Source organism: Nanorana parkeri, unplaced genomic scaffold (assembly GCF_000935625.1).
Source record: "Nanorana parkeri isolate BGI_ZX_2015 unplaced genomic scaffold, ASM93562v1 scaffold533, whole genome shotgun sequence".
Lineage (NCBI taxonomy): Eukaryota > Metazoa > Chordata > Amphibia > Anura > Dicroglossidae > Nanorana > Nanorana parkeri.
In genome coordinates, this window is record NW_017306801.1 from 873,193 (window position 1) to 890,783 (window position 17,591).

General features: G+C 45.5%; 1 protein-coding gene across 1 annotated transcript in view; it reads left to right on the top strand.

Moving 5' to 3' along the window:
- Positions 1-17,591, top strand: part of LOC108791200 (fibrocystin-like) — a 153,371-nt gene that overhangs the window by 78,147 nt on the left and 57,633 nt on the right. The window contains exon 9 of the mRNA XM_018561608.1: positions 10,285-11,296. Within this exon, the coding sequence (XP_018417110.1) occupies positions 10,285-11,296 (1,012 nt within the window). The remainder of the gene's footprint in view (positions 1-10,284; positions 11,297-17,591) is intronic.

A 17,591-nucleotide genomic window follows, 5' to 3' on the forward strand; every position in this document is an offset into this window, starting at 1 on the left:
GATCCATCGTAAACACAAAGTGTAGCGATGATGGTAGTTGGTCGGGGGAGGAGGGGGGAGGATTGTAATTTTAGTTGTAACATATTTCACGTTTATTTGACTTAATACTTTCACTGCTTGTCAGGAGACATTCTTTTTGTTTAGCGGTAGGAAAATAATCTCTCTCTCTCTCTCTCCCCTTCCTTCTCTCCAGTGTGCTGTAGAAGCATTTGTGGTGAACACGTATTAACCGCCAACCCTTAGGATGCTTGCTGTCAAAGCCATTTATTTATGCAACTGGCGTGGAAAGGCCCGAGGCCTGTAAGCAGCCATGAAAGATTTCAGAGTCATGGTGTGGGGTCATGAGAGGGGAAAAAAAAAAAAACCTCTTCTTCGCTGGTTATGAGAAAGGAACGGACGCAGGAAATAGCCACATATGGCACAAATTTATAACATCCGGGCCTTCCCTTTCAGATCTCATTATGTCCCACAACTCCCAGCTAAGCGTGGCAGAACCACATTCGTTTCTCGTTCTGCCCGTCCAGTGAAATTACCGAGCGGCCCAAAACAGATGGTTGGCGAGGTGATGGCTTTATCACTCAATAGCAAGAGGGGCCCCCGAAAAATTGCATCTGTGCGCGCTCGGGCCTACCCGAAGGTTGACAGTTATGATAGCAGCCGATGATAATCAAACGCGGCTTCAGTGCTAAGTTGGTGGTGGATGTGATGGAAGGGTTGGGGGTTGGGTTATATTTTATGCTCCATACGGGTAAAACGTTCAAGAAACGTGATCATTTTTTACATTTTATTATTAGTTTTGGTTTGCTCGGGCCGGGAGGTTGGGTTTGTTTGCGGTGACTGCGCAGTCAAGTTTATGAATGGCAGGTGTTTTCGGAATGATAAGAATTTAGCCCGGGCAATTTGAGAAATACTTTCAAAAGTGGACACATGTGGTTTGGTTTAATGAGGGGGACTGGAATGCGCAAGGTGCAGTGTTCTTATAGACTTTGTAATGTGCTTTAGATGTATTGGGGCAAAAAAAAAGATCAGTTACGGTGACACTATTTCATATCACTAATATAATTTAGGAGTCTTTCCTACATTTGCATACTTGTATGACTTGTATTATTATTATTATTATCATTATTATTATCTTGATTTGATTTTTGTTTTATCAATTACAGTAAGTCCGTCAGTATATACAGGAAGTAGATTGCGTGTACGGGAAGTACTGGGCATGTTTTTATAACCTACTTGACTAAATTCATGAATGTATCTAACATGGCAGCCAACAGCCAAAAACGCTGTACAATTCCAATTACGTTTTTTAACAATAACTTACAGATAATTCGTCGCGGCCTTGTTCCGACAGCTGCAAGCTGTTTGAGTCTTAAAGCCGGATTTTAGGGAATTTTTATTTTTCCCACGAAGCTAAAATAATTCCAATTAAAAAGGTAAAAAAAAATAAATGAAAAAAATATCTGACCCAAACTCTTCAGCCCGAGAGGCACATCTTTTATTTTAAGCGGAATGTTTGTTTGTTATAAGGGAACCATTTCTCTTTCCTCCTGAACCCGCCGATCCATCGTAAACACAAAGTGTAGCGATGATGGTAGTTGGTCGGGGGAGGAGGGGGGAGGATTGTAATTTTAGTTGTAACATATTTCACGTTTATTTGACTTAATTCTTTCACTGCTTGTCAGGAGACATTCTTTTTGTTTAGCGGTAGGAAAATAATCTCTCTCTCTCTCTCTCCCCTTCCTTCTCTCCAGTGTGCTGTAGAAGCATTTGTGGTGAACACGTATTAACCGCCAACCCTTATGATGCTTGCTGTCAAAGCCATTTATTTATGCAACTGGCGTGGAAAGGCCCGAGGCCTGTAAGCAGCCATGAAAGATTTCAGAGTCATGGTGTGGGGTCATGAGAGGGGAAAAAAAAAAAAACCTCTTCTTCGCTGGTTATGAGAAAGGAACGGACGCAGGAAATAGCCACATATGGCACAAATTTATAACATCCGGGCCTTCCCTTTCAGATCTCATTATGTCCCACAACTCCCAGCTAAGCGTGGCAGAACCACATTCGTTTCTCGTTCTGCCCGTCCAGTGAAATTACCGAGCGGCCCAAAACAGATGGTTGGCGAGGTGATGGCTTTATCACTCAATAGCAAGAGGGGCCCCCGAAAAATTGCATCTGTGCGCGCTCGGGCCTACCCGAAGGTTGACAGTTATGATAGCAGCCGATGATAATCAAACGCGGCTTCAGTGCTAAGTTGGTGGTGGATGTGATGGAAGGGTTGGGGGTTGGGTTATATTTTATGCTCCATACGGGTAAAACGTTCAAGAAACGTGATCATTTTTTACATTTTATTATTAGTTTTGGTTTGCTCGGGCCGGGAGGTTGGGTTTGTTTGCGGTGACTGCGCAGTCAAGTTTATGAATGGCAGGTGTTTTCGGAATGATAAGAATTTAGCCCGGGCAATTTGAGAAATACTTTCAAAAGTGGACACATGTGGTTTGGTTTAATGAGGGGGACTGGAATGCGCAAGGTGCAGTGTTCTTATAGACTTTGTAATGTGCTTTAGATGTATTGGGGCAAAAAAAAAGATCAGTTACGGTGACACTATTTCATATCACTAATATAATTTAGGTGCATTTTGTACGTCACATAACCAATTCATGTGGACACCTCTCTAGAGGTGGCCATACACTTTACAACCATTGCACGACTTTCGTTGTGCGATGGTTGTAAGGTCATTAAAATTTTGTATGATCTGCCCATCTTGGACAGGCAGATCGTGCTTGCGAACCCCGCTGAGGGGAGGGCTTCCGATGATTGCAGTGCTGCCCGGGCAGTGTCCGGCCTTCGTCTTCCGACCACACCACCAACCTTACGGTTTTCGGCAGGTTTTCCAGCGTGCTCGGAAGATGAGAGTCGTGCGACCTTACAGTAGACGCGGTCGCATGCTGCCCATACACCTGCCGATTATCGTACGATAATCGGCAGGTCTTTAATGACACTTAAAGTGACATTAAGGCCCCATTCATACTGAGCGACATGAAAATCGCGCGATTTTCCGCACGATTTTATATGAGCGATATTGAGCAACTTTTTCCTATTGGGCTGTATGCAATCAGGAACAAAATCGCTCAAAAAAAGGGTCATGTAGGAGCGACAAGCTGCAGCGACGAGCTACAAGAGCGACGAGATGTGAACAACTCCATTGAAATGGATTGGAGAAGCTACATATAGTGATATCGCGTGGAAATATGAGCGATATCGCTGCAAAAAAACGCTCGATAAATCGCTCAGTGTGAATGGGGCCTAAAGGATATTTTTTTCCCTCCCTCCCCCCCAATGTTAGGCTGAGCACACACCTTACAACCATCGCAAGACTTTTGTATTGCGATGGTTGTAAGGTAATTAAAAAAACGTACGATCTACCTATCTTGGACAGGCAGATCGTACTTGCGATGATAGCAAGCCGCGCCCCCCTGAGGGGCGGGCTTCTGATGACCGCAATGACGAATGGGCAGTGTGCGCTTGCGCACAGCGGCCCGTCTGGCTTTTATCTTACAAACAAGCTACACACCCGCCGAACATCGTACGACGCTCGGCGGGTTTTCTAACATGTTCGTAAGTTAAAAGTCGTGGAACCTTATAGTAGTAGAGGTCGCACGGCTTCCACACACCTTGCGATAATCGTACGATCGCGGGATTTCCCGCGATTATCGTACGATGTGTGGGCACCCTTAGTGTAAGGACTTACCGTAAATGATGCCTCTTGATCCGATCATCTTCTTTAGTGTCGTTTTCAGCTGTCCCTCCAGCGCTGACTCCTTTGGCCTCCTCTTCTCTGATTCCCCACGGTGTCTGTGCGGGTGCACGCTGCTCCATAGACTTACCTTGTGTCTCTCCTCGTCTCCCGGCCGAACATTTGAACTGCGCATGCGCCCGCCCCAAGATCCTTTGCGGCCTTGGAGCCTCAGCTTTAGTGATATATATATATGGCTCCCAGACCCGAATGGCATTCAGGAGCTCCCGAATGCAATTCGGAAATTCGGATCCCGAATGCTATTCCAGTCTAGGAGCCTCAGCTTTAGTATTAATATCTGTATACGTTTTTTTTGTTTTACTCGCAAAGAATATTCATAAACTTATCAGAAAATAACGAAAATTCAGATTTCGTCCGAATTCGAAACTCGAATCAAATTGAATTTCAGATCCGAATCCTGAAATACCGAAATATCCGAACCAAATGTTTCCGCAGCTTACATGTCTAGTTGTAAAGCTCCAGCATCTCCTCTCCTGTTATGACATCAGCAGTGTAATAGGAATACATAGTAGAGTTGTTTCTGATTATGAAATCAAAGCTTACTTCAACAAAACCCTTTTATGTAGTGAGAGCTGCCTTCCGTCTGCCCGTCACTTCCATCAACTTCCCGGATTCCCAGTGTGCTTTGCGTCTCTTTCCCTGCTGCTTGATGTCATGCAATCTCCATTTCCCAAGACCACATATCCCATCATGCATTGCTTCCAGTAAACAATTATAATGTTACATTGCTCAGACGTTGAGTTGTAGTTTAGAAGCCATTGTGTCCCTGCATTGAGGAAGTCCATCCTATGGGCATCTTCAATATTGCACAAACTTCTAGAACATAGGACGTCTGATTTTCTTTTTTTGGCTGTCCATGCGTCCTGGTGAAATCAGTCCCTTTACAAACCTTCCTGTAGATGCTTAACATGTACACTAAAAGCCTGCAAATTACCACCAACAAAACTTACACTATATTGCCAAAAGTATTGGGACACCCCTCCATACCATTGGATTCAGGTGTTGCGTGAAATTTCCTTACTACTAAATATTCCGCGGTCACCTGTTACTGGTATTATAACAAAACACGTTGCATGTGATACAATATGTAGCGACTACTCTTTGTTTAGTTACATACTGCACCATATGCACTTCTATAGGTAGAGCCCCACTTTGAAGATCTTTCTGTTCCAGCCATTTGTTGTGCAGGTGTCACAGGGACAGGAAGTGAGTGAACATCTCACCAATGGGGTCACCAATAGAACCTGATGGACATTTTCTCTCTTTCCCACTGTATCCATAATTAAACATTGTCAGTATTCCATGGAGAGTTTTTTTTATTGAACTTGTTATATTTTTGTATTAATCATACAGAACAAATTCTCTATCAATGACCCTGTAAAGCGCTATCCCGTTATCTAACACAGAGGGCATTCATGCATATATTGAACAATACAATGTTGCTTTTTTACGGTCACACATAAGGAGGCCGAAGAAGACACTGGGATTTGGATTTAATTTTGTTAACGTGAAGCAGAACCCAAAACACCATTGTTGTTGTAGAGAGAAGCCGGCGTGCTTGGCCTCCATCGGTCATTTGGAGGATTCATTAAGCTTCATCCACTCCGGCCAGTCTCTTTGAGGAAAGCCCCGGGGCGTTTTGTATCCTCCTGCCCCTCGCGTGCTGCTCTGGCTATCTCTCCCGGTTTTAATTATGAGAGTCAGCTGTATCCGGGCCTAGTTTTTGTCTTTTTTTCTTTTACATATCTCTTACAAGCACCCCTGCTTGGAGGTTCATGAGGACGTAATACGATTAGGCCCCCCTCTTTCTTCTCTCTCTCTTTTGCTGGGAGTTCATAGGGTGTTCTTCTTTTCAATGTGCTACTAAGTGGATAAATGTGTTTTGTGGGAAATTGCAAATGACATTATGATTACTGAGGCCGGTGTGGGTTTCATTTAAAAGTGATCAAAATCAACAGGCCGTGCAAAATTGGGATTGGCAGGAAGATATCTCAAGTGAGTGGATCTGATTGCGGGGCTGGAAATGCGTTAACCGTTTCAGTGTTCAAACATCCTGTACCTTGGTTTTTATCAGCTCATTATATTTAAAGCTGAATTGCAGGTTTATCAAGGTAAATAGATGATATTCATATAAGGGAGTTGGTTTATTTGCCATTAGGGTTGCCACCTTTTCTTCAAGTGAAACCTGAACACTCAAGCGCTGCGTGCAGCAATATTTTTTTTAGAATATAGTGGAGAGAGCGAGGAGAGGAAGCCAGGAGAAACAGCAAGAAGAGGCCGCCAGGGGAGGGAGTAAGGAGACGATTTATAGAAGGCTACAAATCTCAGCAATACATGATGCAGCAATACAAAATAATATGAAGCTACATACCTTGTGTTGTTTTGGGTGGTGCCCTGATGTCTCCAGGGTCTCAGGTGGCCCATGCAAGCTCTCATGTGGCCTGTGCGGGATCTCGGGTAGACTCCACGGGCTCTCAGGTGGGCCATGCACACTCTCAGGTGAGTTATGCGGGCTCTCAGGTGGGCTATGCAGACTCTCATTTGGGCTATGCTGGCTTTCAGGTGGCTGTGCGGAGGTCTCACCAGGGGTCCGGTGGCGGGCAGCATGCTATCAGGAAGGAGCCCCCCGCAGCTCCACTAGGACCAGGAGGCAGTGCTGCAACAGTTTACAAACTATCAAAGCACTATCTGTTCAACAAAGAAACACACACTAGTGCTGGCCCTGATTAACCCCTCAAGCCGCGGAACTCATAGAGAAAAGGGTCCAAGCAGTGTAGGCTGACTCCTCCCAGAGCTGGAGTACAAGCAGGGAACAGAGCAGGGGAACTGAATGAGGTAGTGGAAGACAGAATAGGCTGGTAGTACTAGGCAGGGTGCTGCAGTGCTAGGTAGGTCGCATGGGGTCCCCCGAGATGTGGAATCAAAGGGCCAGCCGGTGTTCACCAGAGCTCCTGATGGTGGAGATGGGCTTGGCTGCGTGCTGACCCCAGTTCACAATCCCTAGGTTCACACAACTCACCTAACAGCCCAGAATGATTGATAAGGCCAGAGTTCTGGACACGTTGCAGACACACATACAAGGGACAAAACAAAGGTCAGGGACAGAATGGAGGACCAAAACTTCCAGGGACAGACTGAAGACTGGGGTTTCCTGGGACAAGCCAAAGGTCAGGTTCAACGGCAACCAGGGGGGCTCGGCACCTAGCTTGGGAGAGTGTTGCTTGGGCAGCGTGCAGTTTGCTGCCCTGGGTTTAAATAGAATTGGCAAGAGGGAGGAATCACGGGATTGGCCACAAGCGGACTGCACTGATTGGCCGAGAAGCTGCATAAGAAACAGCAGGAGAGGTTGTCCAACACCTAAAGCTGCCAGACTGGTGCAAGAGCGAGTCAGGTACAGAGCACATGCCTGGAGAACTACAAGCAACAACACAGCCCTGCAGAACCAGGGGTAAGAGGTCTGCATATACTTGTAGAACTACAAGTAAGAGCTCAGCTGCAAGTCTGCAGCTGAATTGTGACAGTGCAGGTCCTCAGTTACAGCTTCCCCTCCAGCAAGGAAAACCGTGACCAGTACATTGGTGACGTCACCAAATCTCACTCTAAAATCTCTTGAGATTAGCAGTTAGAGGCAGTAGTGCCTTAGATCTTACACTGCAGATACACAGCTATGAGGCTCCAGGCACATAAGTGACCATCATATGGCGGGGAGTACACAGCCATTTTTCGGGAGCAATTCCAGACAAAAGGATTTTTTTTTTTTTCTTTCAATTTTTTTTTTAACTTTTGAATCTCCCGCCAGTTTCGCCCCCCTGCGACGCAGACGCTCGCAAGGGACGGAGTCCGGAAGACGGATGCCAACATTCCCGAGTGCTGTGTATTCCCGAGTGTGGCTCGGGGTTACCGCTTATGGTACAGAAAATTAACCCCGAGCCACGCTCTGGAATACCGCCATGGAGGTTAAGTAATAAGGCTCCTTTTACAAGGAATCTCATTCATTTCCGTGGCCCCTGTTCACACCTTAGCGTTTTGTCACGCTTTTTCGGACGCACAAAGTTTCCCATTGAAGTCTATGGGACCAAAAAGAGCTGTAGTCGGCCGAAAAGTAGCTCATGTGCTTTTTCCTGCGACACGCGTTTTTCTGCTTGTGACAAAATGCTGAAGTTTGAACAGGCGCTAACCGTAGAAATCAGCGGGATTCTTTATCTTGAGTGTTTTTTTCGAGCTGAATGGGATTCCTTGTCTTGAATTAATTGTTGAGCTTACGTTTGAGCGGCAAAACGCCTAGGTACGAACGGGGACTTACAAGTCTTGCCCCTACCCCAGCCAGTGAAAGGAGAAGCAGCACACTGTTGAGCTCTGCTGTGTTCTACTATCAGCATGTGTTACAACACAACTGGCTCACAGGCCCAGTCTGAGCCTTATCCCACTACAAGTAGATGATACCAGGTCAACATTTGCATTTCTTGCATGTAAAAAAATATTTCTAATGATGTATTAAAGGATAAGTGCACTGCAGCTTTATTTGATCCAAGCTTTGAGTAAACTTTCAGTATAATGACATTACATTCATCACTTACATCATCAGGGCTGTCCCTGAGGTATTATGTCAGCGGCTCTGTCCGGCATCCCGCCCAGCTTACTGGTTGCCAGGAGCTGAGCAGGATGCGAGCGAGAGCATCCTGCTCAGCTCCTGGCAACCGGTGACATCAGTGAGAAGCCACACAGAGTGTCACAGTTTGGTAAGGGCTCTTGGCAACCTGGGACGTTGTGACAACCCCCCTGTGTCACACCAAATGAGAATCTTTGCAAATGTCCAGAATCTTTTTAGGATAGGGAATATAAAAAACAAGGTGAAGGCTTGACCCCATAAAGGAAAATGTAATTGCATCATTCAATGTCTTGGCATTAAGAAACAAGAGGGAAGGTTTAATGATTTTGAGTCTTTTTTTATGTTAAGGTTATTTTAAACTGTTTTTTATATATTTTATGCTAGTAATTGGTTTTCCCATAACAAGGGGTGATTGATAAGAGGTAACCCACACCAGGGGGCACTTGACATATACACTGAGTGGCCAGATTATTATGACCACCCCATCAGTATTTCGTTGGGCCGCCTCGTGACTCCACGAGATGATGAAAGGTGATGCGAGGAATCTGACACTGCACTGTTGCCCTTCTGTTGTCTTGTACCAGTCTTGCCCCTCCCCCGTTCTGCCCTAACATTGACTAGTCGCTGACGGCCACAATTCGCATGTTCAGACCCAGATTTTCTGCTGACAGTCCTTTCTTTAAACACTTTAACAATGAGCCCCTCTTGAACATGTAACGAATTCTGCTGTTTTGCTGATACTCGCTCCATGGCTCCGAGCGCCAACAATCATCCCACGTTCAAAGGCTGTTAAATCTTTCCCCGTATCTTCAGAAACAAATCACTTCTACTGTCGTGGTAAACAACCTGCTTCCCTATTTATAATGGTCTGGCCCTCTAGCAACTTCAGCGCCAAATTATAGCTCATTTGCCTACAAACGTCAGGTGGTCATAATAATCTGGCCACTCAGTGTATTTGCTTTTATTGAAGTACGTATTTTACTAAAGATAAATTGTATGTGTACCCAAAGTTTTGGATACAGTAGGGCAGGGTTAAAGCCCCTGTTAGATTATTTTTTGATATCTGTGCCCCGCTGCGGAGGGAAGTTCCCTTCAATGTCTGTCCCAGAGACACAACAGGAAATGAGAGGAAATCTCCTCAAAGTGAGGGGAATTTCCCTTTTAGACAATTGTCACCAGAACAGGGGTCCCCATTGGAAGATTGACGTTGCTGACATTTCTAAAGTTTGGGATTTCTAATCAGTTTCCGTATTGGAGACAATAGTCACCTCGACAAATTGAGTGGATAGAGACAGCAGTTCTCTATCCAAAGCTCGAAAAAAATGTTTGGGATACACATACACTTTAAAAGAGATCTATGAGGTGAGTGATTTCCAGTCATCCTCATAGTTAGAGCCGACCTGTGACAAAGAAGCTGTCACAGGTCGGCTCTATTGATCAGGAAGTGAGCGAACACATATCATCGTTCGCTCACTTGCCAATCATCTCCCTGCAGAGAGCGTTGACTGTCAGTCAGGGGTTCCCTCCTCCCCTCTCCGATCCTCCAGCGCAGGAGGAACTGACAGGGTAGGGGGCGGGCACAGCTGGCTCTGCCTCTAGATAGGCAGAGCCCGTTGTCAATCACGCAGCTGGGCGGATCTGGACAGTATTGTCGGGATCCATCTTGGCTTCGGCGCTCTCAGGATATCGCAGGCAATAGCTTGCTATATACTGAGCTTTGGGTCACGGGAGGAGGTAAGTATATGTCCTCCCGTGACCCTAAAAGAGAACTATGGGGAAAAACACTTACCCCATAGTTCTTCAGAAACCGTCAGTTAACAATTGTTTGAAAACCACAAAGTAATTGCAGCTTGTTTCTTTACAGGAATATACCGGACAGAGGACCTGTGTACCTACAAATCTCACTCTCAGGCTCACATGTGTCACCATACGGATCTCACCGTCCTAATCCTTGAAAACATTGTAACGCCTGTGGAGCCCATTGGTCCAATCTTGGCACTCACAGATCATTTTGCTCAAGTCTTTGTCAATGGAGGAAGTTATCGAGATCAGTGCTGTAACGCACCCGACCATAAGACCTTTTACTCAATCTTGCCAGCAAATAAAATTACTAAAGTTTGTTTTACCGGTTCATCTCCCAGGGCATTGAGGATTCAACTTCACGGAGCTCAGAATTCCACAAAACTTGTCTTGGCTTTATTTTATGATATTCCAGATAGTTTTTATGTTGTTTCAAAAGGGGAAAGGTATTCCACAGTCCTCTATGACGTAGCACCTGAATTTCAACATCAGAAACATGGTTCAAGCTTTTTTAGTTTTCGAGAGAACCTGTTGTATGTTATCCTACAAGGAGGTGAGCCTGTAGAGATATGGACCAATCTATCTCTCCACCTGTTTTTCTATGTGGCTCATGGGACTGGCACAGACCTTTATAACCAGTTAGCTTTGAAACTGACACATTTTTTGAGCCTTGATCCATCTCAAGTAAGGGTACTGCAGATATTACAGGGTCGAGTTTCGACGTTACAGACCATCACAGACAACCATTCAAAGCGTAAGCGGCACTGCCCGCCGATAACCCAAAAACAGAGACGAGTCAGACGTCACTCTGGAACCTACGCAACAGATAATCAGAAGAAGACAAGACACAGACAAGAGAGACAATTAGAAGTTCTTATTGTGGAGATCAATGACCCTAAAGTATTTAGCCGAACTAATGCCTCTGAAAGAATAGCAACTTCTCCAATACAAAGGGGTCTGCAGAACATATCCAACAGTGTTATCAATGCCTTGCAGACAGGAGAATTGGAGAAGACCTTCAGTGTGCAAATTGACTCCATGATGGTGATTGAGCCACATATAGGAAACAGCAGCAGGTAATTATGCTGATACATATAGTGATGGCAATGTACTGTACCTTTATAGTAATAATGTTTTAGCAGTGTTTGCTAAACGTGTGGTATACCTATCCATACATTTCCTTATTCTAAGAGCTATGTAGTGAGGATAAAAGGACAACTGGATGGAGCCTGTAGAAGTAAACACAGGCAGCTATAGTTACTCATTACATATGCAGGATCTGCTTCCTGCTTTGCTGTATTTTATTTATTTATTACAGGTATGTATATAGCGCCGACAATTCACGCAGCGCTTTACATAGTTGCACATTCACATCAGTCCCTGCCCTCAAGGAGCATATAATCTAAGGTGCTGTACTACATGATGGTCATGCTTTACTGCTCTTTCTCACTGGGTAAGCCTATAAATCAGCTGACGCACTAAAAACAATGCGCCCCCTGTGTGGCTGATACCGTCCGTGTACCCATCGCACTCGGAGCCGATGCTCCATGAGATAAGAAGTGGGTGCAGCAGGTGTCACCGGGTGGCTTCCGTCAAAGTATAAGTAAAAGATGGACACCGGCACTCCAAAGCAAATTCGGTACGTCTATTTATTCACGTACTTGTTGCAAATGCAAAACACAAGATACAACGTTTCGGGGTCTCACCGGATCCCCTTCATCAGGCAAACAAGTGATCACATTGTATCTTGTGTTTTGCATTTGCAACCAGTACGTGAATAAATAGACATACCGGATTTGCTTTGGAGTGCCGGTGTCCATCTTTTACTTATACTGTGTGGCTGATATCTCAACAGTTGGTTCAGATCTCATTTGGGTCATAAGAGCATGTTTATGAATGTACACTAGACATGTGCATTCAAACCTGCAAATCAACGAAATCCAGTTGATTCGGCGGTTCGTCCGAATACGAAATGACAAATGTACTATATGCCCGAATATATGCAAACTATATTCGGGCATACATACATTTGTTTTCAGAACGCGCTGGCCACCAGAGTGTTCTGCAGATGCCCTCCACCATCTTGGAGGTGGAGCACATGGCGTCACATGACAGTGACGTCACACGCTGAACAAGCGGTGGCCATAATGGCCAACGGCGCGTTCTGTGCATGTGCGCCACCATTTTTAAGTATATCTTGGTGTACACCAAGATGCTGCACTCGAACATGCGGGCACCGCCATCTTGGTGTATACTAAGATACACTCCAAGATGGCGATGCGCATGAGCAGAATGCACTGGTGGCCGATAGGGCCAGCGCTCGTTCAGCGTGTGACGTCACTGTCAGGTGACGCCATGCGCTCCACCTCCAAGATGGTGGAGGGCATCTGCAGAACACTCTGGTGGCCAGCGTGTTCTGAAAACGAATTTATGTAATGCCGAATATAGTTTTCGTATATTCGGGCATATAGTATATTTGTTATTTCGGATTCGGACGAACCGCCAAATCAACTGAATTTAATTTTAGTTTCAGTTTGCGTTTTCGGATTCGGGGGCTCGTTGCTTCCAAATCCGAAACAGCATAAAAAAATTGTTTTCTTTGAGGAAACGAATGAAAATGTTTTTCATTTGTTTCGTCAGAAAATTTTGGGATCCTCCCCGACTGCCTAAGTCATATAAATGTAAAATGTAATTATCCCCTCCCTTCAGTTAGAAATAGACCATCTGCTTTGTGCTTTTCAGTGACACCACTCCACATGGCATGCCCTATGTAAAATTAAAGATACATCTAAACTATAAAGGATAGATCCCAAACTATCAGTTTGCCTTTAAAGTGACCCTGTCCTAAAAATGAAAAAAAAAAATGCCAAAAAGACATACTTGTAAAAGAAGACTGTAAATGCCTTGCTCACTGCCCTCGCCACCAAACTCCAGTTCAATCAAAAGAAATCCTCATCTAAGGTCTTTGGGGAAACTATCAGGATACCATGCACGGGGGTCCCCACACCGCGTGCAGGGATCTATACAGGAGAACCAAATATGTCACCACACCAAACAATGCTTATGAACTATAGTTTATGAGCTACTCCAAAAACACCACAACCATAAACACTTACTAACTAATACAAATAACAAGGTACACACCTGAGACAACAGGGCAAACCCAGGGGAGCAGGACAACAAGAGGGGAGCCACTGATCAAGAGACCTCAGGGCAAACCCAGGGGAGCAGGACAACAAGAGGGGAGCCACTGATCAAGAGACCTCAGGGGTAAGGGTCAGGAATCAGGTCAGAGTCCGGGCTCAAGGCAGGGCAGGATATGGCAACAATACTGTGGCACAGGCCTCACTGCAGGAAGAGGCTAAATACCATCCCGGATCAGCACCAGGTGGCGACTAACTGCTCATTGCTGGGACACCTGCAGGTGAGCACTGGAACTACAGGACCTGGTTCCAGTGTCACAATGCCACCTGGAGGTGCTCGGGTCCCTGATGGCTACTGGCTGCCTAGAGACACCTGCAGGTGAGTACAGTACCCTGCAGGGGTCTGGTTCCAGCGCCACAGTGCCACCTGGAAGTGTTCTGGTCCTTGACAGAAACCAGTAGATCTCATGGGTTCCTCCTGCAGATCTCCACATCATATGGAGGTCGGCGGGAACAACCAACAGCTGCGCGGGTCCCAGGAAGTGTCAGTTGCCCTGTGGACTTTAGAAACTATTTTTAGGATCAGAGCTGATTTCAGCAGAACTGCGGAAAGGTATCTACAGTCTATTTTTTTTTTACAGGTGCTATATGTCTATTTGGCAATTCTTGTTTTAATGACAAGGCCGCTTTAACCATATACCACTCTGCCTGCTTCTATTATGGTGACCTCTCTCATATTTATCGTGGTTTGTAAGCTCCATTCCAATGGGGTACAAATGATACATACCTACCCACACACAGAGCTGGTGTCTTAATGTCTTCATAGCACCGGGGTCCATAGATATAAACTGGGTCATTCTTTGTATTGTGCCCTTTTCAAAGGCTCATGCCGAGGCTTATTTCTTTCTACTAAAAGTTCTTTTGTCTGGAAACAAAGTCCTGAAATAAAACTTTACTCAACCCTGTCTGTGGCCTGTCAATGGTCACATTATTCTCGGCTTGACATAGAGGAAGAGCCGTAATGGCTGAAAACATGCAGTGTCAAATCTGTTTCAATGATTCAACTCCGCTGGCAACAACAAGCAAATAGAATTGGAGCTGAAGAGTCTTCTCTCCAGCGGGGTGTGGTAATGTTCACAAATCTCTGAGAATATGCTCTTATTGCCTAATAGCATCAAACTTTGCAGAAGTGCCTTTTTTTTAGTTTGCTTCTGTTTAAAGGTACCCGTGAACTCTCTTTGCAGAAATGCATTTACCGAGTGGTGAATGACAACACTGGTTTTCTGCTTTCAACCCTCTATGCAAACTGCCCACCAGCACTGTCGGCATTTTCCGGCACGCCGTTACTGACATCTCCTGGACAGTGCTCCACTCACTGATTCAGCAATGCAATAGCATAAAGTACAGTGTGGTTGGTGGTGGATATGGAGGCCAGTCAGTGATAGCTCACTGACTCTTCTCCAGGGGTTAGTGCTGAAATTAAACATCAAGCATAGTAAGATGAAAGCTGCTTCTTAGATTTAAGCAAATAATTGTAAAGAGACTCTGTCAGTTTGCTCTTTAAGGACAAAGTGACAGGTTCTCTTGATAGCCTCCTCTCCCACCCACTGATAATTGATGTCCTGTACTCTTCTGCTGCCATTTTGCTCTGCAGGAGCTTACAGAGGGTTAATGACCTTCTTCTCTTCCCTACATGACCATGTTTGGACCTAGTGAATGGCCGTTCTGGTCCAAGCACTTCATCACTGGGAGTGAGGGGAAAGGGCCACATGCTCCCCCCCATGATGGATTTCTTAAGGACCCCGACTGAAGAGCACTTCAAAAGTATCAGTAGCATACAAGTATCAAGGGAAAAGCTCACATGCTCCCCTTTACTTAGAAGTTTCAGGATTTTCTGAGGGCTCCAACTTAACATTGCAAAGGAATCAGTGTGAAGAACCTTGGAATCAGAGAACCTTTGAAGAGAAATGGGTTTGAGGAGCACTGGATTCCCTGGTAGGTTGGTGTCCCATATGTGACCATGTTTAGGCCTGGTGAATGTCTTCTCAGGTCCAGGCATTGAATCCCAGGATAGAGGGAAAAGGATCACATGCTCCCCCCATACTTAAAAATGGAAGGTTTTTCTAAGGACCTTGTAAGAAGAAGACTGCAAAGGTATCAGTGTGTGGGAGGGTGGTCTGCCAAGAGAACCTTGAAGGAGACCACGTTTGGGCCTAGTGAATGGCCACTCAGGTCCAAGCACTGCATCCTGGGAGTAAGGGGAAAGGCTCACACGCTCCCCCATACTTAGAAGTATTGGAATTTTCTGAGGGCTCCAACTGAAGAGCGTTGCAAAAGTTTCAGTGTCTGGGAGGGTGGTCTGTCGAGACAACCTTGGAAAAGAAATGGGTTTGAGGAGCACTGAATTCCCAGGTAGATAGCTGTCCCAAATGTGACCACATTAAGGCCTGGTGAATGGCTGCTCAGGTGCAAACACTGCATCCTGGGAGTGAGGGGAAATTTGAGGACCCAGACTGAACAGCACTGCAAAAGTATCAGTATGCGGGAAGGTGGCCTGTCAAGAGAACCTTGAAAGAGACCCCATTTGGGCTAGGAGAATGGCTGGTTAGATAAGAGCACTGTATCCTGGTACTGATGGCACTGGGTCACATGCTCCCCCCACACTTAGAAGTGCTGGGTTTTCCAATGACTCTGAGTGAAGAGCGCTGCAAAGATATCAGTGTCTGGGAGTGTGGTCTGTCAAGAGAACCTTGGAAGAGAAACGGATTTGTGGAGCACTGGATTCTCCATAGGCACAAAGGATATAAATGCACTTTGTGTGTACCCGGCAGGCTCCACCCACCGCCAGAAGCTACAGATGAGGGCGGAGACGAGACCACTCACCCTGTACAAGGAGGAAAAGAAGCAGTGACCAGTGCGCTATCATAGTTTGTGACTACGTTAGAATGTGTGACCGGTGACACATTTTAGCGTAACCCCGCCCAATTTTACTGCGGTGGAATGTGTGACCACCAATAGGTCAAGCATTCCAATGCTTTCTCAGCTGTTCCAGGGCAGATCGAACACATGTGCAGAAGAACCGATCTGCCCTGGAACAGCTGATCGGTCCTCAAATGTGACCTCTATCCGACTTTGTGAGTGCGATCCCATATTCCACAAAGTCAGATAAAAGTGGCATTTCAGGACCGATCAGCTGTTCCAGGGCAGATCATTTCTCCTGCACCTATGATCTGTGATGCCGATCTGCCCTGGAACAGCGGAGAAAGCGTTGAAATTCTTCACCTATTGGCAGTCACACATTCCACCACCGAAAAACTGGGAGGGATTACGTTAAAATATGTGACCACGAAATTGTGTGACCACGTGATCGGTCACACATTCCAACCTATTCACAAACTTTGATAGAACACCGGCCTTCATTACAGGAGGGGCGGAGACAAGACCAGTCACCCTGCACAAGGATAGAGAGAGCAGCAGTGAGCGGTCTTTTTTACAGGAGGGGGAGGAGACAAGACCACTCACCCAGCATAAGGACAGAGAGAGCAGCAGTGAGCGGTCTTTATTACAGGAAGCTCCGAGTCTCACACCAGAAAGCTGCACAGATCTGGAAGAAATACACAAAGCTCACCAAGCTCCACGTGACTCTTGCATTCAGCTGATATTTACGTATCCCAAAGTTTAGCTTTAACCACTTCAAGACCAGGTGTTTAGACCCCCTTCCTGGCCAGGCCATTTTTCAGTGTTTAGAGCTGCGGTACTTTGACTGACGTTTATTCCGTCATGCAACGCTGTACTGAAATTAATTTTATACCATTTTTTGGGGACAGATAGAGCTTTATTTTGTTGGTATTTAATTACCACTGCGGTTTTTATTTTTTACTATAATTAGGAAACATTATTAAACATTTATTATTAACCAGTTTTTTGGTAAAATATAAAAGATCGGGTCACGTCGGATAAATAGACACCAAACATGTCAAGCTTTGAAATCGCAGAAAACTACCATACCCAAAATTGGCCATGGGCGACACTTTAAAAGTTTTTACCGCTCATCAGTTTAGTGTTATCAGTGATTGATGGCCCTAGACTTATTGCTCTCACTCCGACGTTCGCGGCGATATGTAACATGTGCGGCGTAATGGGCGCAATCGTCTTTTTTGCACGTATGCGCCCCCGACGCATGTTTGCATGCGTGTATGTATGGGTGGGGACTTAAACATTTTTTTTT